At 39.5% G+C, this 23,029-nt stretch overlaps 1 protein-coding gene across 1 annotated transcript in view; it reads left to right on the forward strand.

Annotated features, from left to right (window-relative positions):
* The window catches only part of ACTR3 (actin related protein 3), a 47,706-nt gene extending 44,765 nt beyond the window's left edge, over nt 1-2,941 (forward strand). Inside the window, exons 11-12 of the mRNA XM_061439599.1 lie at nt 248-331; nt 1,709-2,941. Coding sequence (XP_061295583.1) covers nt 248-331; nt 1,709-1,804 — 180 coding nt within the window. The 3' untranslated portion in view covers nt 1,805-2,941. The remainder of the gene's footprint in view (nt 1-247; nt 332-1,708) is intronic.
* The last annotated feature ends 20,088 nt before the right edge of the window (nt 2,942-23,029 follow it).

The following is a 23,029-nucleotide window of genomic DNA, read 5'->3' on the forward strand; positions in this document are numbered from 1 at the left end:
TAGTCCTAATACTGTGTTCATGGGTTACCTGGATTAGTTCGTTTCCCTTACTTTACTGTGGTTATATTTTTTTAAAAAATAATAAAATTAGCTTAATTTGTTTCTGTTACATTGTTTTGCTCTATGTACACCCCCACCTTACATCTTTTTTATTTGTTTATTTTTGAGTATGTACAACTAAGGTTAAATAATACAAGAATTGTTATATGAGTTTACCATTGAACTGATCTTACTACATCTTTTATAGCCAAAACCTATTGATGTACAAGTCATTACACATCACATGCAACGATACGCAGTTTGGTTTGGAGGATCTATGCTGGCTTCCACAGTAAGTGAAATGAAGCTTTAAAATTTGACCTTTTTGTTTTAAAGATAAAGTAATTTATCAACTTAAACAATTTAGAAGAACAAGAGAAATTTCTTAAATTTTTATGTAATATTGCACAGGAAAGTTTTAAAATTGAACACAAATAAACATAGTATTTTTGAAAAGTGGAATTTATTTGGACTTACTGGTTTTTGGGTTTTTTTTGTTGTTGTTGTTCTTGCTAGACATTTTTTGAGTGAGCAGTTCTTTTTAAAATTTATTTAACATATTTTTTTTTTGGATGTGCTGAATCTTCATTGCTGCATGTGGGTTTTTTCTAGTTTCAGCAACTGGAGGCTGTTCTTCATTGCAGTGTGCAGATTTCTCATTGTGGTAGCTTCTTTTGTTGCAGAGCACAGGCTTAACTCTGTAGTAATACAGGTATCAGAAGGTCATTGTTTTTTCTGTGCAAATATTTTAAAATATTAAGTTACCACATAAAAAGGATGATGTTCTAAACTTGAGTCAAGGGAATTAATAAGATACCTCTCCCAAACCAAAACATCTTAAAGTCCCTTTAAAAGATACTTTAAATTTTAACATCCTTCACCTCGTAAGTAGTGGTGCTCTATCCTGTAGTACCTGGAGAAGGAAACGGCAACCCACTCCAGTATCCTTGCCTGGAAAATCCATGGACAGAGGAGCCTCGTGGGCTGCAGTCCATGATGTCGCAAAGAGTTGTACACGACTGAGTGACTTAACTTTTTTAGCTTTATCCTATAGTACACAGTATAAAATAAAATGTAAGAACTTTTATTTGAATTATTGAAAACCATATAACCTTGGATTTCAATAAAAGCATTTAAAAATAAGAGGTAAAAGTTATTTTCTTCCTTAATTTGAATTGTCTTCATTTGTGCTGTCTCTATCACCTAGTTGAGTGTGTAACTTTCTCCTTGGAGAAATGAGGTAATAGACTATGGAATAGTCTGTCTATACCAGACCTTCAGTGAGGAAAGCAAGTTCATCTAGAAGTTTTTGGAGCATGACCTGGAATACATCATCTGTAACTTACATGAATGCTGCTGCTTTTCTTGATTCACTGTACAGTGTGGGAAAGCCACAACAGAATAGTTGGGCATTTGAGATTTAGGCTTCCATTCCATTCAATTTTTTCAAAATTGAAAAATTCCAGGAGAAACAAACGTTGAGGAGAGGGATTGGAGAGACTTTTGTCAAATGCTCCTTTTCAGTTTTGGTTATAGACTTGTAGCTGATTTTGAGTCACAGTTGCTAGAATTTCAAAGCTTTGTTCAGCTACCATAAATGGACTGATAAACGTTTTGGATTTAAAGTGGTACATTTTTGACCTTTCCAAAAATCTGTTTTTATTTTCAGCCTGAGTTCTACCAAGTATGCCACACCAAAAAGGATTATGAAGAAATTGGACCTAGCATTTGTCGTCACAATCCAGTGTTTGGAGTCATGTCGTAAAATTGGCTTCATAGTTATTGGGGTTAGGGAGGTGGGGAAGAAATAGTCTTTCTGATTACCTGTTTTGTCTGGATGGCTGGTTTTGAACCTGACTTGAAATAATAAGACCAAACATTAATTATACAGGAATATTTTAATAAGTATATCAACATGCGAATGTAGAGGAGAGCCAAAATGATTAAGTGTTTTTCTTTAGATTGAATATTTGAATCTTACGTGTATCAAAAGAAGTGGGTTTTAGTTCTTTCTGTGCCCTGGTATTTTGTATATTATTGAATTATCCAAGATTTGATGGGATTTATCAGTATGTAGATAGCTCTATAATGCTTGAATTGTACACTTTGAAGTGTGTGCAATGCAAGAGCTTGTTTATATTTCATACTTTTTATACTTTGAGGAAAAAAAGTCAAAGAAAAACTAGTATTTGAGGGTAAAAATAAAAAAGTGACCAAGTAAAGGATAAATACAAAAAATAGCCTGTGAGACTTGGCGTACACACACACTCATGGGATTCCAGTTATTATGAAGTGCTTCCACCCTCCTGTGCCCCCCAATGGTTTTCTTTGCAAGTGCTTTTGGAACTAAGAAGCTAGTGTCTTGGATTAACTGATGCCTGCTAGTGCTTTCTGATTACTTGCATTCTGTTTTCTCGCTTTAAAGGAAAAGTAAAGACAAGACTGTTGGACCAGTATTGCAGTTCTGTAGTGTCATTTCTTATTAAAAAATGAATAATTTGATTACCCAAATTGGTATATTTAAAGCCTAACACCATTCTAATAAAGGCACAAATTTCTTTTTAATACTTGTTTTAAGCTCTTTAATCTTTATAAGTTAACTAATAAATCTATTTTCTTCAAACCTCTGCAATAGTTCTTTAAAATCTCAACAGTTGGTTAGTGAGCTGACTTTTTTATGTGCTCTAAACAAATAATTGTGAACTTTTAATATGTTGAGTGCTTTCATTTTGATAACTGGATCTCCATTTGATATTTTCATTTGTATAACTCATTTGCAGTCCAAAAATTTTTTTAGTGCCAGTCCCTGACATATCATGGAAAGTTAATTTTCATTACATTTTAAAATAATCTGGATCATGAAGAACAAGTGATGAAAATAAATTAAAACTGAATTACCTTTTCTAATGTTTTTTTTTTAGAAGCAGTGTCGTTCTACTTTGTGTTTATATATTTATATGCTTTTTATTTCTGTTGAAATAGTAGAATTCATTGAAATCTCTCTATATATGTGGTAGAAAATTTCTTGTGAACTTGAAATTTTGCCAGTTATTTATAGAAGACTAAAATGAGAGATGTTTTATAGGCTTTTAGAACTTAAGCAGTAATACCAGTGAACACTTGAACTTCATTAACCATGAAAAACCACACAGGATTAATATTAATATATACTTCTGTCCAAAAATCTAAGAACAGTTAAAGTGTTTTTGTCTTTAATATAGATTTGAGGAGTAAACTTTAGTTTTTATTTAGAGTGAATATGGATGCTTAAAATTATATTAATCATTTATGTGAATCTTAATTCTTTTGAGTGTGGCAGTCAGGAACATACTGTATGTTGTAAAATGGTAATCCTGTCAGGATCAAAGATCTTGTTTTATTTGAAAAAATATTTCATGAACATTGTTAAAAAAAAAAAACTGTTCAAGTAGTACCAAAGAGTACATAATGAAAGATTTCTTTCCTACCCTAGCCTCATTTTTTCTCATCATTACACTCTTAGAATGTCTTTTATGTCCTTGTAATTTTCTGTGCATATAGGAATGAAAATAGCTCCCTTGTTTTACAGAAATAAGAGCTTACTATATATACTGTTCTGCACTTTGCTTTTTCAAAGATCTTTTGATACAGAACTAAATTAATAAGCATTAAAGATTTTATCCACCTGGCCCAATACAGTATTATTATTAGTATTGTCATAACTGTCTTTTCCATCTGAGATGATTGAATAGTAAACAAATAAACTTGAGGGTCAGAAATTTTATTTTAAGCTTAAACTTACTTGGGGAAACAAGAAGTCTCTAGCCTTTCCTGTATGTTTCCTGGTATATAATATGATAGAAACAGTGGTCTTACGTCCTTTACATCTCTCCTGTCATTGTATATCATTAATTTATTGCACCCTTGGTTGTATATGTATAGAGGTTGGCCAAGGTGATTAAAACCTATAACACCAGTATAAGAGACTGCATAAGCATGTTACATTGGAAAAACACCAGACTGAAGCCTAAAGCCAATTGTTGAAATTTTTATTCTAGTTCTACAGATTGATAATACAAGTCCTTCAACTTTTATTATTGTTGTTATTGTTAAAACATGAAAAAAAATTTATATAATCATGGACATATTGTTTGAACTTGCTCGACCTTAATTCAATTTATATATAAGATAGTAGTGTTATCTGGGAGCTTCCCTGGTAGCTCAGCTGGTAAAGAATCGCCTACATGCGGGAGACCCTGGTTTGATTCCTGGGCCAGGAAGATCCCCTGGAGAGGGGATAGGCTATCCACTCCAGTATTCTTGGGCTTCCCTGGTGGCTCAGATAGTAAAGAATCTCCCCGCAATGCGGGAGATCTGGGTTGGAAAGATCTCCTGGAAGAAGGCATGACAACCCACTCCAATATTCTTGCCTGGAGAATCCCCATGGACAGAAGAACCTGGCAGGCTGCAGTCCACGGGGTTGCAAAGAGTTGGACACAATTGAGCGACTAAGCATATCACAGCACAGTGTTACCTGGATTAACAATGCAGTTTTTATGAGTTGTGAGACTAATCTGTTTGTGGTAGTAAAGATGTTTTTAAAGGTCTCTTTTTTGATAGGCAGGACTTTTAATCAATTGAAAATACTAACAGACAGAAATAAAATAGATGATGGCTCTCTCTAATATGATGTTTACTCTTTGGTAAGTACAGCTTACCCTTAAAATCTCTAAAAGATGTATACTGCAAGTAATCATCCTGTTCTGATCGATCTTCCTTTTTGATAAGAGATAAGGCAGTTAATATATTCAGGTCCCTTAATATACATTTTTTGGTTTGTTTTCAAAGCTACTTTAAAAAATGGAAATAAATTGTTCTTGCAGTTTCTAGAAATACCTTCAGAAATAAAATGAACTGTGTGGATAATAGGCTATTATGTTCTCTATTCTTTACTTAATTTCTAGAGAAGTCCTAGAGAATATGTCTATATGAATAAAAACTTTCAGATAACCCTAAAGGTGGTACTAGAGTACTTGTAACAATGTTGAGGAAATTATTTGTAATGTAAAAGCTTATTTGTGTCATTGTAAAGAGTGCTGTTATAAATACTGGACTTTCTGTCACTAGTGAAATCCAGTGAATTTGTGATTTTCTTACCATCCCATCTCTGACTCTTGTGACCCCGTACTCCCTGATATTTTGTAATTCATCTTCAGTAACCTTGAGTACCTTGGATAGCCCTTGGCAGTCTCTTCTTTAACTGTTAACACCAAGAATCTCAGCTTCGGTTAACAGGGACTAAATATATTAGCTAACATACAAACCAAAATATGTGCCAACTCTAGGAGTGAAGCATTCTCTCATTCATATTGGAATCCTGTCTTTTAGAATATGTTTCTGTGTAATAACACTTACTCTATATAGTTGGCCTGGGGCAGAGTTGTTATTGAGAGTTTATAAGGAACTTTCACAGCAAATTCAGAAAATAAAAATTTATTTTTATAATTAGTTCCATATCACATCTAAGCTAACCTTAAGCAACAATATTTAGATCTGCTTGTGAGTATGAAAAGTTTTTAGACATTAGTGGAAACGGATTTCTGCGACTCATTGTTAATAACACCACAGTACTATATAAATGTTCATCTCTCTTCCACATTTTCCCCCAGCATTCCAGAGTTTTCTTTATAACCTGCTTGGTCTTGGTAGAACCTTAACAAAAACAAGTTAAAATCTATGGTTGTCTTTGATATTCTCTATGCCATAACCCAGTTTAACTGATACATTTTTAACTTGGAGCTGAAAGGAAATAACACCTATTTGAATTTAGAATTACTTTAACATTGTTCCAGTGTCACAGGCACAGTAAAAAAAAAACAAAAAAACAAAAATAGAAATGAATGATTTAGAAAAAGTGGCAATTGGGGGAAAAAAACCTGAAAGAAGAAAATAAGGAAATTAAAAATGGAAGAAGAAAAGTATTCTTTATTTTGATTTAGCAAATTATTATTCTTATACTGTTTTCCAGTGTTTCTTCACTTTTGGTGATTTTTATGTATTACATTTAAAGCTAAGATGCTGAGTCAAAATAGTTTCAGTTTTATTCAGACATTACAACTCATTTATACTCTATGTAGTGCATCAAATCTGGGGCCTCTAATCTCACGGGCACTTCTTGACTACATACTGTGATTCAGGCACTGCATGAGAGTGAATAGAACATCTGCCCTGAGCTCAGAGGCTAATGTATTAGTAAAGATGCTCTCAGAGGAGTGAGGAATATTTTGCCCTGAGTTTTGCAAAACATCATGTTAACTTAGAATTTCTTTTCGTAAAGATGGTGGTGGTGGTAGTGGGTTTTAGGGAGAAAACTCAGGTGAAGTGGAAAATACATACACAATATAAGTGTGCTAAGTCACTTCAGTCCTATCCGACTCTTTGTGATCCTATGGATTGTAACCCACCAGGCTTCTCGGTCCTTGGGACTCTCCAGGCAAGAATACTAGAGCTGGTTGCCATTTACTTCTCCAGAGGATCTTCCTCACCCAGGGATCAAACCTGTGTCTTAGTCTCTTGCATTGGCAGGCAGGTTCTTTACCAATAACCCCACCTGGGAAGCCCAATATAAGTGCGGCTGTGGTTTAAAATTAGCTTCCCTGATGGCTCAGAAGGGAAACAATCTGCCCTCAATGCAGGAGACCCAATTTGATCCCTGGAATGAGAAGATCCCCTGGAGAAGGGAATGGCTGGCTACCCACTCCAGTATCCTAGCCTGGAGAATTTGTGGACAGAGAAGCCTGGTGGGCTACAGTCCATGGGGTCACAAAGAGTAGGACACTACTGAGTGACTAACACTTTCAACACTTTATGGTTTAAAATTAGTATTTTATGTGTGCCTGAGATTCTTAAAATACTGATAAATGTTACCCAACAATAGTTGACAAAAGTGAAATCTCAAAGTAGGGTTTGTCTTATCCATACACTCTTTCTAGGGCCTTACGGTATTGTCTGGCACAGTGTGGTGGTTAGGTGGCTGTGTCTGATAGATGAATGAATAAAAGCCATTTTTCACTTTGAAATTAACAGTTTGAGTTACTTGAGTATATAGCTTTTTTCCTTAAAAAAATATCTGTATCAGAAAACTTAAGACTGAATTATTAATGTTTTTTAATGCCAGTAGTTTTTGCCTTAAAAATAAAACAGTGATACTTTACATAAAACAGTGGGGAATTATTTAAATGATCAAATTTTCTGAAGTAGATCTTCAGTAGTTCCTTAACTAGGTCTTTGATCATTTTGAAATCTCTGATGTAAATGACTATGTCTCTGAAAATCATTGCATTGTACAAGGCTAATTGAAATGCCCTGAAATGTTTTGTAACATTCAATATCAACAGTAAAAAAACTACTGATTTCTAGCTCTGGTTTTTATTGATCAGTTATGATTGTTTTGTTCAAATTTCATTTTAAACCAATTGATTTAGAGGTGATGACTTCAAAATTGCCTCCATTTTCAATTAATAAGTCAGTGGTATGGTAGGCTGTTAATCTCTTGGAGGTTTATTAGAAAGTTAATACTGGAATTAGAACCACACAGTCTTTCTCTTATTGGCCATACATGGTATCATTCCCAAACAAATTCTTAAGAATCCATTGTTTAGAAGGCTGGGCAGTAAAAAAATCTGAGACTTGTATTTGGTGCCATGATGCTTAGCTGAGATGTCACATATATTCATGAGATGATGGAAGTACTTCACAGAGAAGTACTTCACTTTGTATTGAAATACTACTGGTCTTTCCTGAGATCCTGAAAGAAGAATAAGATTTTGGTAGTTGGAGAGTAGATGGGGAAGATGTTTTTAGTTATAGAAGAAACAGCCTGTGAAACAATTAGTAGTTGGGCAGAGAGAGAGCAAGTGATTGTAGACAAGTTTGAAGAGTGGGGCATAAGATGAGAATGTGTCTCCTTCAAACACTGACTGACTTAAAAGTTGATGCAGTTAAGGTTGATATCACACCCAAATTGACATCAGTATCACTGGGGAATTTTCAGAGTTTGGTCTACTTAAACTCACTTTATAGATGAGGAAACACATTGTGTGAGACCACTTTAATAGTCGCAGAATAGGACTTGTTGGGAATGATACTTGTTTATATTGAATAGCATATGATTTTGTTTTCCAAAATTTATTTGGCAACATTGCTTAGCCTCTCAGACTCATCATTCTCTTGGGAGAGCTCATACCAGCATTCTTATGCTAGATGCTGTTTATAAGAGGAAGGTGTTAAATGACTTAATGTCTACCAAGTCGTGCACAATGCCCATAGTTACCAGGCCAGAGGGCTGAATGAATAGCAAGAGCCTAAAACTCAGAATGTCTATTTGAGACTGAATTAGATGTTAAGAGGCAATGGTCTTTAAAAAGAAAGTAAAGGACACCTCATATACAGAACAAGCTTTGGAATCTTAAACTGTCCCAATATAGGTGAAATGGCATATTTGAGCTCTTACACATTTTAGCCATGTATCTCTAAAATGCTAAATTTATGTACCATATTTCAGCTCTCACTAATACTGAAATTTAAATTTGTCAGTGGCATAACTTTTTTTTATTAGTACCTGAACTGGTTTTAAAAACAGAGAAAGCATTTTTAGACTACAAATAAAAAGTGAAGTTTATGATAATGTTAGGAAGTTATCATGGCATGTGGGAAGTGCTCAGATATTTCTTGGAAAAAAGATCTGGTTCAAAAAGGACTTGTGGAAATGATATTTCTGATCTTGTCACTGTTTTGATCCAGTAATTTAAAAGAATACTTATAATGCAGGCAGGGGGATATCTGTTTTAAAAATAGGTCACAAATTTGGCACAAATTAAAAATTTACATATACATTTATAGCTGTCTTTAAAATTCATCTTTTGTAAGATGGTTCATTGAAAAAGTAGTTCAACACTATGTATATATTTTAATAACTGCAAGGATTTGCTAATGATTCCACATTTGGATTGCATTTGAGTTGTATGTCTGAATTCATCTGTCATTGATATATCTAAAAAAATACATATATGGTTATTTGATCTGAACAGTACTATTTTCCTACCTAATTTTCTTTTCCACCTTTATAAAATGGAAGTAACAACTCTGGACATTATTTCTTAGGGCATTGGAAGAATGAATTAAATGGTTTTAAGTACTTTTTCCCTAAGGAGAAAGATATGACTTCTTAAACCCCACATAGGAGACTACACTTAATCTTTAGCATTTTTATATTATTGAAATTGAAGGTACTACTTGTTTTTACCTATTTCACAAAGAAGACACATGACTTAAAAGACATTTAACAGATGGAAGGAGTGGCAGAGGTAGCTTTTGAGTTTAGTCTTTGAATCCATCCACTAGATGTCTCTCTCTTCTCCATTAATGAATATATTTCATTTAGATTTGCTGCTGTCAAGAGCAGTTTGGATCTGAGTTATACCAAAAACATTCACTTTCCCATTTAAAGGATGCCATTTTCAGCATGGCTTTTAAAAATGAAATATTCCTTAGGCTGTTTCATCGTTCAGAGTGATTTATTCTGCAGTATTTGTTTGGAACATTCTGTATACTAAGTACTGTTCAAGATGCAGGGACTATAATAGCAAAACAGAAGTGGTATTTGCTACCTGAGACTCTTCTTTAAGGTTAGGCTTTGTTCAATTTCTCTTTCGTGATGTAGATCATTGGAAAAATGCCAAGTTAATTGCAAAGTCAAAGAAGTCTAAGATTCATTACATCTCATGTTACAAAGACATGATTTGTTAATTGTCTTGAATACATGCAGACTTGAGACACCCACCAACTTAAGTTTTTTAAGGTTAATATATAAAGGGTAAATTAAGATTTCTTAGCAGAAAAAAAAATTAAAAATTACCTCCATTTAGCAATATGTGATCAAGAGCTCCTTGCGGTGGTGTATTTTATCCATCAAACTGAACGTTGGGTGAAACAGCATGAATTGGTTTGGCCCATTGCTCTTCCTGTTTTAGTCTGATCTGAGGTACTGTGCTTTGGCCTCAGGATTGTGATTTCAGTTTTATATTCCAGAATATATTCAAGGTATGTATACCCTTTTCTGGACATTGGTTAGTCTTTTGCAACAGAAAATCTCAACTTTTTTTTTTTTAACTGACATCATAAAATTACAAGAACTGGGAATTTATGGTGTTCTGAGACCAGGGGCTGTGTGCTCTGTGTCACCTACATTCTTGGCAAGATCATTTCCCATTCCCCAGCAGCTTTCCTTCTTGGGCCCTTTATATTCTCAAAATGAGCACCAATAGCAAAAGGAGATGATTAAAGTTCCTTCAGTATTAATAAGTGGCCTTGAGCCTTAGTAGCAAAGAAATGAACTGAAGTTATACTTTATCAAAGAAGCAAGCATTTTTATTTCCTTATATCCTGTTAGGTTTTCTACCAGCTCTTCCTCATAAAATGTGCAAGGTGAACTCCAGTGGCACAAGCCTAAAGCTAACTCTTAAAAGAATGCTTTATTGTGAGTTTGAGGGATGGCAGTTGAGATTGAGATAGAGCTACCTGAAGTTTAATGCAAATTTTTGTGAAGTGGAATAAATGCCTGTGTATTGTCTTGACAGTACATAGGTATTAGGATTTTAAATGACCTTGAGATAACTCTGGAGAAAGAACTTGCACATTGAACCAGGCAGGAGACCCCTGGCTCTGTGACACAGCTGCAGTAATACATGTCTCTTGTCACTCCCAATTTCAAGAAGGGGCTCTACAAATTGACTGAAAATCTTTTATGGGGAGATGCCTTGCTGACGTCTGTCACCACTTCTGCCTCTGAACATTTGTCTGTTCTGAGATCGGGGCCAGTTGCCCTAGCTGGTCAACAGGGCATGGTAGAACATCAGTACTGTGCTTAGTCACTCAGTCATGTTCAACTTTGCAATTGCACGGACTGTAGCCCACCAGACAACTTTGTCCATGGGAATTCTCCAGGCAAGAATGCTGTAGGGGATTTCCATGCCCTCCTCCAGGGGGTCTTCCCCATCCAGGGATTGAGTCCAGGTCTCCCGCATTACAGGTTGATTCTTTACCATCTGAACCACCAGGAAACCCCAGAACATCAGTAAGGAAGTCTTGTGTTCACCACATTGTAGTACGTTTACCTTAGAATTATTAAACTCAGAAATTCTAGTGCCATGTCTTTTTATGTATGCAGACAGCGTGTCTTGTGAACTACAGCTTTTTGTACTGTCTGTCTGTTGGTTTACACCCACCACACCAATTTACAGACATGCCCTACCAGTGTGTTAACATCTCATGATGCAGTGAGTGGAAAGTGTTCTTAACACACAAAAACCCTTGAGTGACTTTTAAAATAGTTTGGTGGTGGTTTCAGGGACTTTGAAGAGCTCCAGCACCATAGTGCTTTATATCAGCACAGAAAGAATTCAGCAAGAGGCAAAGCGATAGGTAAGAAATGATTTATTAGAATAGGGCACTTCTAAGGCTTACAAGTGGGTGGGTGAGAGGATGCTGTGCTCCAAGAACTTACTGGGCTACAGTTTTATAATCAAAGGAAAAGTGGGGAGGGGGAGAAAAACAAATTTTTTGGTGTAGATATCCTTCCATCATCGGTTCCTCCTGCAGGTTGAGCCAGGAAGTTTTCTTGTCCCTACATGGTCAAGCTAAGACCACAAATTATTGTTTTTTATGTGTGCAGAGAGCATTTCCTAGGCACCATTAACTTTCTAAGCCCACTGGGCAGGATGTGGGGCTCATGCCACCATTGTGTTATTTTGGGGGGCATGTTTTGTGCTTCATGGTTTTGCTGCTAAGCAAGCCTGCTTGGTTTTGTGGTTAAGCAAACCTACTTTGTTGAGTAATCGGTAATGTATAGGAGTTTCCCATATATAATATATGTAGTCCTATATATATAGCAGACTGTGCTGGGTCTTCATTGCTGCATGTGGGCTTTCTCTAGCAATGGCCAGTGAGGGCTACTCTGTCGCGGTATGCGAGCTCATTGCGGTGGCTTCTCTTCTGGAGCCAGGCTCTATCTGTGAGGGCTTCAGGGTTGCAGCACATGGACTCAGTAGTTGCAGAGTGCAGGCTTAATTGTTTTGAAGCATGTAGACTCTTCCTGGACCGGGGGTCAAACCCATGTCCCCTGCAGTGGCAGGAGAATTCTTATCCACTGTACCACCAGGGAAGTCCTCCTGTATTTTTTTACTTAACAATCCCTTAGTGGGTTTAACCATTTATTCACCTACTTTGTCCCTTTACTCTGTCCCTATCACATTGGGGTAAGAACAGGTTTCCACTCCATGAGGTCTTATTATATTCTCTGTAATGGGTGTGATTATCTAATGATGACACATTGGAGCTAAGATGATGTTATATACATCATTTGAGCAATAAAAACAATAGGCTATGCCTTTTCAAGCAATTAATGTGTGTCTAGGGTAGGATAAGACAGGAAGAAAAGGCTGATTACTGTCCCCATTCATAAAAAGAGCAAAATCTAAAAGTTGCAGGTTGAAAGTATCACCTTATTTGTGTGAGCAGGGTTTACACAGAAGGCTAACCCGATTCATGGCTGCCCATTTCGTTTGAGAGTTCTTTTTGTACGTGCAGCTTTGCTGAATGGATTCCTGTTGAAATCCTGTTAAATCACTGTTCCTTCCACCTGAGGAAGACTGGCCTGCCTTCACTTTTGAAAGTGGGGAGGTCTTTTGTTGTAGCTTCGTAATATACTGCTTGAATCAGCCTCATCTTAGTTTTGGTTGGGCGTGATGTGCCATTTTTGCTGAACTTGAAATATTGCTATTCCTTGGTGATCAAATTCAGTCCAAAAAAATATGTTTGAGCATTCATCACATAGGAGGCACTGTGCTAGACAGTGGGGACACAGAGCACTTTGTATGTGTAGCTTAACTTGGAGACAGCCCTGAACTAATGTTACTAAGCAGAGGCAGGACACTGCATTGCTCTTCATGAGACACAGATAAAGAGTTAACAGGAAACAGTGTTTCTCCCATGGATATGCTGCAACTGTAATATAACAATCTCCTTAAAGTGTCTACTGCTTTTTTGCTCATTGAGAAACTTTGTTTTCTAAGTCTTATAGACCATCAGAAATTTTGTTACTTAAAATTTGTCAGTAAGATGAAATATTCCACTTTTTTGTCATTTAGTTTAATACAAGTTGCCCTGGCTTCCAGATGAGGGGCAGAGCTTCAAATAAGGGTTTGGGAACATGTCATGGCACATGTCAACTCTAGTTCCCAAGGATACAGAACCCTGTACCCAGTTGGTAGTCCAGACCTTATGTTCAGCCCTTTACGGAGCCTTGCCTTGCTCTGAGCCTATCACAAGGTTGATTTATTGAAATTTCACCCTTTCCCCAGAATTTGTAATTTCCACATTTCCTTCATGTGCAGGTATTTTTACAGTAATGGGTATTGTCAGACTGGTGACTTGGTCAGTTTATTGGTATGCTCCTGGAAGTCTTAACGGTGATTGGGCTAGGACAGAAATCTATTCCAAGTATAAAACACAAAAGGACAGAGAACCTGATTTTAACTGAGGATTCAGGATTGCTTCAAGAAGGCAGCTGAATTATTAATTTATTAGGTGTTGTCACCTTTTGAACAGTTTGGTATTACAGATATGAGACGAAGTAAACTGAAGTGATTTTTCCACTTTGACAGTTCTCAATTTAGCATTAAATATATGTATATGTAATGCATTTACATACTATATGCACTAATATATACCTGTATCCTGTGTTTTCACTTTTAGTAGTTTTATATATAGATAGATAACTTCTCTTCCACAAAGTAATACCTCTTCATGGAGGGTGGAGTTTGTGCTTAAAATTCCATGTAATTTTTTTCCAGTGTCTTGACCAGCGTTGTGCATATAGTAGGTGTTCAATAAACACTTTCCAAGACAAATATCGTATGATATGGCTTATATGCAGAATCTTAAAAAAATGATACAGTAGAACTTACAAAACAGAAACAGACTCACAGACTTAGAAAAGAAACTAATGATTACCAAAGGGGAAAGGTGGCAGGGGAGGAATGAATTGGGAGTTTGAGACTGACATATATACGCTATATTTAAAACAGGTAGTCAGCAAGGACCTACTGAATAGCACACAGAACTCTACTCAGTATTCTAAAACAACTTAAATGGGAAACAAATTAGAAAAAGAATAGATGTATGTATATGCATAGCTAAATCACTTTGTGGTACACCTAAAACTAACACAACATTGTTATCCAACTGAACTCCAGTATAAGGTAAAAATTAAAAATAATAAAACATTTAAAAGATAAACACTTTACACCTTGAATCAAAGAAGTTTCACATCTTCGCTATTTCCTTGAGACTTTCCCCAAATTTGAAACCTAAGGTATTGTGGCATCCTCCTCTTCCTCACATTTCTGTCTCTGTATAAAGTACAAGTTACCCTGATAGTGAGGCGCTGTGCAGTTGAAGCTTTTTGTAGCTCCATCTGTCTAAATGTCAGTGAATAGATGTATTTGTCATAATGTGTGGTAAGTGCAAATAAGCCCCCTGTTAGTAGTATCACTAGAGAGAAAATCGATACACAGGAACTCAAAGAGGTGATAAGCTGTCAGATTGCCCTCTAAGGAAATACAGAATGTCATTTGTAGCTGAAAATGTGCAGAAGTAAATGCACAATTTCTCACTCCAACCTGATTTGTTTTTCAAACCTCTGTGTATTTACTTTTGTTCATTCACCACTTTGGTTGAAATAAACTTTTAATTAAAAACAGCTCAGGAAAACTACTGACGGCATTAATAGATTTCAACACAGCAGCAGCAGCACAACAGTCTGAATTCACTGACTTGCCTTCCAGGCGGGCCTTGCCCTTTCTGTAGAGGCTGGTGGAGAAGCTGAAGTCTCTGGCTCTTAGTGGCTGCTGGGGGATCTATGTCCTTGATCTACTTATACCTAAAGTAACACTTTTCCTTGAAACTTGGCTATTCAAGGATTCATAAAACCAGCAGAAGTAGGAAATAATAAACCTTTTGAGTAACCAGAAAGGATTGGGTAAAAGCCCACATTCTGACCCCTTGCTCTTTCCTCATGGTTGTGCCCTAAAATTCATGCTTACCTGACACATGGTTCTGAAAGCTCTCTGTTCTAGTGTTTCGTCCCTAATGAGTGTTAATATATTAGATTTTGAGTTAGTGTTTCTGTCCCCACCCTCCTCTGGACTTACTAGGTTGTTTGGTGAAGCCTGATCACTTCAGTGATGTACACCTGGAGTGGTTTTATGTTTTCCCACTGAAGGCAGGTGAAGGAACCAGGAGGGAGTCTGTCCCAGTGTTTGCTGTTACACTCATTGGTATAATGCACTGCGTATGTGAAAAATAATGAAGATTCCCAGTCATGATCCTAAGCTGCTTTGGTTTTGATAATTTTTCCACAGAAAGATTCAATTCTGTTCAATAAGTATTAAAAAGTAGTTGAAAAGGGAAAGTGTAAAAGATAATGTTTAAAGGATTTTTTGCTACCTGAAAAATGAGGCTGACAAGTAGTTGAAAATATAACTACTGAGAATTCCTTGGCAGCTCAGTGATTAGGACTTTGTGCTTTCACTGCCCAGGGGATGGGTTCAATCCCTAGTTGGGGAACTAAGATCCCACAAGCTGTGAGACATGGCCAAATTAAAAAACAAGACGGGGCTTCCCTGGTGGCTCAATGGTAAGGAATCTGTCTGCCAATGCAGAAAACATGGGTTTGATCCCTGGTCTGGGAAGATCCCACATGCTGTGGAACACTGAAGCCCATGTGCTACAACTATTGAGCCTGTGCTCTGGAGCCCAGGAACTGCAACTACTGAGCCCACCTGCCACAATTACTAAAGCCCGAGTGCCCTGGAGCCCATGCTCTGCAACAAGAGAAGCCACTGCCATGAGGAATAGCCCCTGCTTCCCACAACCAGAGAAAAGCTCCCTCGACAATGAAGATCCAGCACAGCCAAAAATAGTTAGAAAAAATTTTTTAAAGGCAAAAACTAATATCTGTTGAGCACCAACTCTGTGCTAGGCAGTGTTTTGGATTGTCACTGTTTAGTTGCTCAGTCACATCCAACTCTTTGTGACCCCACGGACTGCAGCACAATAGGCTTCCCTGTCCTTCAGTATCTCCTGGTGTTTGCTCAAACTCATGTCCATTGAGTTGGTGATGCCATCGAAACATTTCACCCTCTGTCGTCCCCTTCTCCTGCCCTCAGTCTTCCAGCATCCGAGTATTTTCCAGTGAGTTGGCTCTTTGAATCAAGTGGCTGGAGCTTCAGCTTCAGCATCAGCCCTTCCAATGAGTATTCAGGGTTGATATTTCCTTTAGGATTGACTGATTTGATCTCCCTGCAATCCAAGGGACTCAAAGAGTCTTCTCCAGCGTTTTGGATACTTGACACTTAATCCTCACAGTCACTCCATGATTTGGGCATCACTAACTCCATTTACAGAGAAGAAAAATGAAGCTTAGCAAGGAGGAAAGACTTGACCAAGGCAGGCTCCATTTGGATACAATAACAGAAAATCAAATTCAAATAGATTAAATAAATAAGAATATCACCTTGTGTGGAAGCAATCGACAGGTAAGTAGCTCCAGGAGTGATTAACCTGATAGTCCACTGGCATCATCCAGAACCCCATTTCCCCCTCTTTCTGTTGTGCCATTCTCAGCACGAACTGTGTTTGGGTTCTCTTCCTGTGGTTGACAGTGAATAGTTGCTGTTTCAGGCCTCTTATCCAGACACCATCGTATCCAGCAGCAGCAGAGACAGCTCATCCTGGATCGTCGTTTTTTAAGAAAAAGGGCAATTTCCTACATACCTCCCAGAAGAGTTCTTACGTGTTCCATGGTCAGCATGTGTCCATGCTGAGTGGATTTCAGTGTTTGACTTAGTGAGAGCAAGTGGAAGAGTGTGTCTCCCTGAGACAAATCAGGCGTGTGCACATCTCAGATTGCTGGATACACAGTCAACAATGTCTGTTCCCTAGGAGCAGAGCAGGGGCCTATCCAAAGCCTGTGCTTGCCTCACGTATTCCTGAAACTCACATGTGCATAAATGCTTCCTGTGTATGGCTCTTAATGAAAAATGTGACTGGAGCAGATCCCAGTGTTTAAGAGATTTACACTTGTAATTACATTTGGGTTAGATAAGTATTAACATTTATTCACTTTCTCTGAACATTGGCCAAATGGTGTGTGGAGCAACTGTGGTATTGAAGAGTGTGACTTCCTGGAAACAAGACAACGTAACTCCTTTGACTGGTTTTAACAGTCTCTTCTTACAGAACGTCCCTCTCACTGTCTCCTTAGTGAGGAGTAGCTATGGGCTCACGAGTTTGAGAAGGCAAATTGAGGAGGCCCTTGAATATCATTCAGGCCAAGGGATGCTTTTCTGTAAGGAACCTGGAGTCACTGAAGACTAGCCAGAAAAAGACATGCATATGTGCTAAGTCGCTTCCGTCGTGTCCGACTCTGTGTGACCCTATGGACTATAGACTGCCAGGCTCCTTTGTCCATGGGATTCTCTGTGTAAGAATACTGAAGTGGGTTGCCATTTCCTCCTCCAGGGGTTCTTCTCAACCCAGGGATCAAGCCTGTGTGTCCTGCATTGGCAGGCAGATTTTTTACCATTGACCCACCTGGAAAGCCCATACTTGTTCTAGAATTTCATATAAATAGAATCCTTCAGCTTTCACTCAGCACTCTATATGTGAGACCCCTCCACAGTGTCGTGTGTATCAGCATTCACTTTTGGTGCTTAGTGTTACTTTTGTGTTGTTGAATAGCATTCCACCTCTTTGTTTTGTAAGTTGTTCCCTGCCTCTCCTCGTCTTTCCTTGGAAGCAGCTCCTTCTTGAAGCCCTTGTTCCCTTAAAAAGCATTAAGTGTGCTTTCTCCAATAAAAGCCAGAAAGATTTTTATTAGAGGCAAGGATGTACAAAGTGTTTGTCTTCATGGAATAGAAGAGGGAAATGGCAACATAAAAACATACAAGTTAATCAATAAATTAGGCTACCACTTAATTCTCCAGTAAAGAGCCAGTTCAGCCTTAAGTTAGAGTGGAGACTGGGAACAAGCTCAAGGGAGTGGTTATGAAAGCTGGTGCAGAGCAGGTGTCAGTGGAGCTCAGTGCATCATTAGATCAGGCAGAGGTGGAGGAAGGACCATGCTGAGTAGTGTAGCCTGGGTGGTGTTGGAGATGACTGGGTTGGGGGTGAGGAGGCAGGGTGAGAGGGTGGATTTGGACTCAGATTCCTAGGAGAGGACTTTTCCTTGTACAGTGGTACAATGGATAAGAATTCACCTGCTAATGCAGGGGACATGAATTTGATCCCTGATCCAGGAAGATCCCACATGCCATGGAGCAGCTGAGCCTGTGCACCACAACTACTGAGCCTGAGTTCTAGAGCCAGTGGGCTGCAACTATGGAAGCCCATGTGCCATGGGCCTAGAGCCCATGCTCTGCAGCAAGAGAAGCAACCACAATGAGAAGCCTGCACGCCGCAACTAGAGAAAGCCTATGTGCAGCAAGGAAGACCCAGCACAGCCAAAATTAAATAAAAGGAATTAAAAAAAAATGTTCCCAGAAGAGGTAAGAGCTAGTAGGATGGGAAGAAAGAGGGGTCAGGTTAAGCCTGGAGAAGAATGATGGCTGGGTCCTCTTCTTGGAAAGCAACAAAGCAGGAGAGGTTGAGTGACATATTCCCGAGTACGGATGGTGCAGCCCCAGCTCCAATGCCTGTCCTCAACATGACATGGCTCCTTAAGAGATTTTTTTTTGTTCTATTTACTCTGAACAGGTGAAGTTGATAAAAGGTCCCACTTCAGGCTCAAGGAGGTTGGATTTCAGTGCAGCACGTGTACAGGAGGCCTCTCCCAACTGCCCAGGGCTAGATAGTAGAGCTCACTCTCCCCAGAGTCAGTCTCTAGCCTGTCTATCATGTGGTGGTAGATGGCAGCAAGCCCTAAGTTAGGAACCACACGGTGATGTGTTATCAAGAGACACTAGGCACACATTCTTTGATCAGATCAATCAGGGATGGAATTACCTGGCTCTACCAATTTCGATTAACATTGGCTGCAAAGATTGGCAAGATGAACCTGGGACATGCCAGACTTTGAATTCAGGAGCCCTTCTGGTTTGTAATCATTATCAGAATTGTATCTGCAGCACAAAAGGGGCTCCTAGCAGACCGAATGGGCTTCACAATGAATGTGATGCAGCAAGTGTACAGTTTGCTCCAGCCAGAGTGCTTCTGTACTTCTTGAATGCATGCCAGTTGGTGATACAGGCAGGCAGTGATGCTGTGATGTTTTTACTTGACCCCAGGATCCTGGTTGTGTTCTGGAGGGTTGAAGTTGCCAGAAATCTGGCTACATCTGAAAAGGGATGTACATTTTTAAAAACCCTAGCAAGTGTCCTCAGTATGGGCAGTTGACAGGCCCAAATATACACAGATTAAAATTTTCATAAGTATATTTTTGACTTTCTAGGCAGAGGATACTGGTCTAAGACTGCTCTGCTCATTCACATTGTAGAGACGTCCTTATCTGATATTATGGATTTCATCATTGATACTTCTAGAAAAAACTGTCATTTCCCACCTCCCTTACCCATAACCCATGAATCTTAGGACTTTTTGTCATTTCCTTCTGAAAGGAATGGCCCCACTCTAGTATTCTTGCCTGGAGAATCCATGGACAGAGGAGCCTGGTGGGCTACATACAGTCCACGGGGTCTCAAAGAATCAGACATGACTGAGTGACTAACACTTTCAGTGTCACCAGTGTCTTTACTTCTGTGGGTGCTGTAGCCATTAACCTACAAAAGAATAAAAGATATGTCTAGGAGGTTATCTTTCTGGAAGATGTCTGTACTCAACGACACTGCTGCTGCTGCTGCTGCTGCTGCTAAGTCGCTTCAGTCATGTCTGACTCTGTGCAACTCCAGAGACGGCAGCCCACCAGGCTCCCCCATCCCTGGGATTCTCCAGGCAAGAACACTGGAGTGGGTTGCCATTGCCTTCTCCAATGTATGAAAGTGAAAAGTGAAAGTGAAGTCGCTCAGTCGTGTCTGACTCCTAGCGACCCCATGGACTGCAGCCCACCAGGCTCCTCCGTCCACGGGATTTGCTGGGCAAGAGTATTGGAGTGGGTTGCCATTCAACGACACTAGTTTCTCTAAATGTTTAGAAATCAACTCCTAAAATTCTATCAGTGCCCAGAGAGTGGAGAGAACTAAAAACTGGAGGCTGTAAGAGTGTCTACAGCAGTGTCTGCCTCCCTCCTCTCTCCTACTGGCGGTCTGGGTTTTTTTATTTTTTTCCAATATGTAAACTCCCTCTGCCTGGAGGCGGATGCACCCCCTGCTGAACGCCTGGAAATGTGCTCCAGGCCTCTGAGAACTTGTCCTCTGACAGATGGTGGCAAATTAAACTGGCAATTGAAAAAAGATCGTTTCCAGGCCCTCTGCTGGGGAAGTGATTCCAGAGGGGGAGAGGCAGGGAGGACAAATAGCTGAAAGTGGCCAAAAAACATTTGGTGCTCGGCAGCATCTATTTGGCCAATAAGCACTTCCTGAATGCCTATGTAGGAGGAGCTGCTCCAAGCACTAGAGGAAAACATAGAAATCACAAAGACCAAATTCTATCCTTTATCTAGTAAGACTGACAGCACCTGGAGGGGTGCAGGGACAACTCTAGGAACGAAGGCTTCTCTAAGGGTGAACGGAAAACTGTAGCCACCCTACAATGACGTGGTAATGTGTATTGATGCGTAGGTCTTGAATACACAAAGAGGAAGACAGAAACAAAATTCCAAGGTTGGAGATGACACTTGGCAATCTTCTCAATTTAAAGGTTGGGAGGGACTTCCCTGGTGGTCCAATGGCTAAGACACTGTCCTCCCAATGCAGTGGGCCCTGGGTTCTACCCCTGGTCAAGGAACTAGATCCTGCATGCTGCAACTAAGACCCAGCACAACCAAATAAATAAATAAAGTGGGGAAACCAAAGCCTCTTTTCAGCAACATGGTGTGGTTTGTTCAAGGTCAAAGTCACTCAGTTATCTGGTGCTCAGTGATTATTACTACTACTACTGGTAGTACTCATACCATAAATAATAGTACTAATGATGCTATGAATAGGAGTGGTAATAATAGTACTAACAGGGCTACTAATAGCTAAGATTATAGAGCACTTACTGTGTACCAGCCACTATCCTAGGTGCTTTGCATGTATTATCTAATTGAATATTCACAGCTGGTTATGTTGTTTTTCACCTCCATTTCGCAGATGGGAAAACTGAGGCAGAAGAGTACAAGTAGCTTGCCCAAAGTCATAGAACCAGAAAGTGGTGGAAATGAGATCTGCCCCAGGCAGCTGGGCTGCACAACGTGCACTCTTCATTTCTGAGCCACAGAGCCCCTCAGTCTGTTAGGGGAAGCACACTGATTGAAACTGCCCACCCTGGGCCAGGTACCATAGTACCCATTTGCATGAGTTGTTTTATGACAGGAGGTCCTGATAAGGAATGCGGAACTAATAAGCCACCACCAACCGGAAGAGTTCGGGAAAGGTTGAAAGAAGACACCGCGTGTCCGTCCACTTCCCAGAATCCCTCTCGATAGCATCCACCTTGGCTGAGCGGTGCGTGTGCCACGAAAGACTGAATTAGAGTGATTGGCCAAAGACCACCCGGAAACTAATCCCATCACCATAAAACCCGAGACTGCAGGCCACGCGGCAGAGCAGTTCTCCTGGGTTCCCTTACCCTACTGCTCTCCACCTGGGTGCCCTTTCCCAATAAAATCTCTTGCTTTGTCAGCACATGTGTCTCCTCAGACAATTCATTTCCAAGCATTAGACAAGAGCCCAGTTTCGGGCCCTGGAAGGGGTCCCCCTTCCTGCAACAAGTCCAGTGCTCCTCGTCCAGGGCTTCTCATCTAGTGCTCCTAGGCCTTGAACTGGGCATGTAAGGCACTGAGAAGTCATTGAGCCAGGGAGTGACTTGACAAAAGAGATACTGAGAGTTGGTTTGTGTGGATTCAGTGGTCTGGGTGGAGTAGGAAAGAAATGGAGAAGGGAGACCGAGTAAAAGACTGTCTAGATATAGTTGAACATCTGGGCCACAGCAGGAATAGAGGATTACACTGGACAAGAATGATGTTAGCCGTCACTCAATTAACAGTAAGAATTAGCCAGTCCAGTGGCTTATCCTCCTCGAAAACAAAACTCTGACCTGTAGAAGGAAGGAATGGAGAGAAGGTGAAGGACCAAAAAGGGGAGAAGTAGTACAGTAAAGAGAAGGGGCAGACAGCAAAAGTAGAAATGGAGTGGATATTGATGGCATCCCCCCTATTTCTTACTTATAGATCCTGCTTTTGAGCGGATGGTTTAATTTACTTTACATAATGCCTGTGGCCATTTCTCATTGCACGAGGGTAAGAAAGAACAGAATGAGAAAGATGTGATCTCCTAGCGCAGGTGTCCCCTACCTCCAGAGTCTAATGCCTGATGGTCTGAGGAGGAGCTGATGTAATAATAATAGAAATAAAGTGCACAATAAATGTAATGCCCTTGAATCATCCTGAAAGCAAACCACCCCCCACCCCGAGTCCATAGAAAAACTGTCTTCCATGAAACCAGTCCCTGGTACCCAAAAGATTGGGGCCCACTGCCCTAGTGGGCATAGACCTTAACAACGGAATAAACATCATGTTAGGAAATGAAGAGAACACACTCTGCACCCCAGCTGCCTGGGGCTACCTCAGCTCCAGACAACCACCAGCTGGTTTTCAGTGATTGGTGACGCCCTCGGGGAAGGACTTGTTATCCCTCCCCCAGACCCTTGTTGGGAGGTCTGCAGGGCTTCCTCCTCCCAGGCATTGCCTTTGCCTGGAGACCCTCACCCAGTGACTGACAGATACAAGGGTATAAAG

Source organism: Bos javanicus, chromosome 2, assembly GCF_032452875.1.
Source record: "Bos javanicus breed banteng chromosome 2, ARS-OSU_banteng_1.0, whole genome shotgun sequence".
Taxonomy (NCBI): domain Eukaryota; kingdom Metazoa; phylum Chordata; class Mammalia; order Artiodactyla; family Bovidae; genus Bos; species Bos javanicus.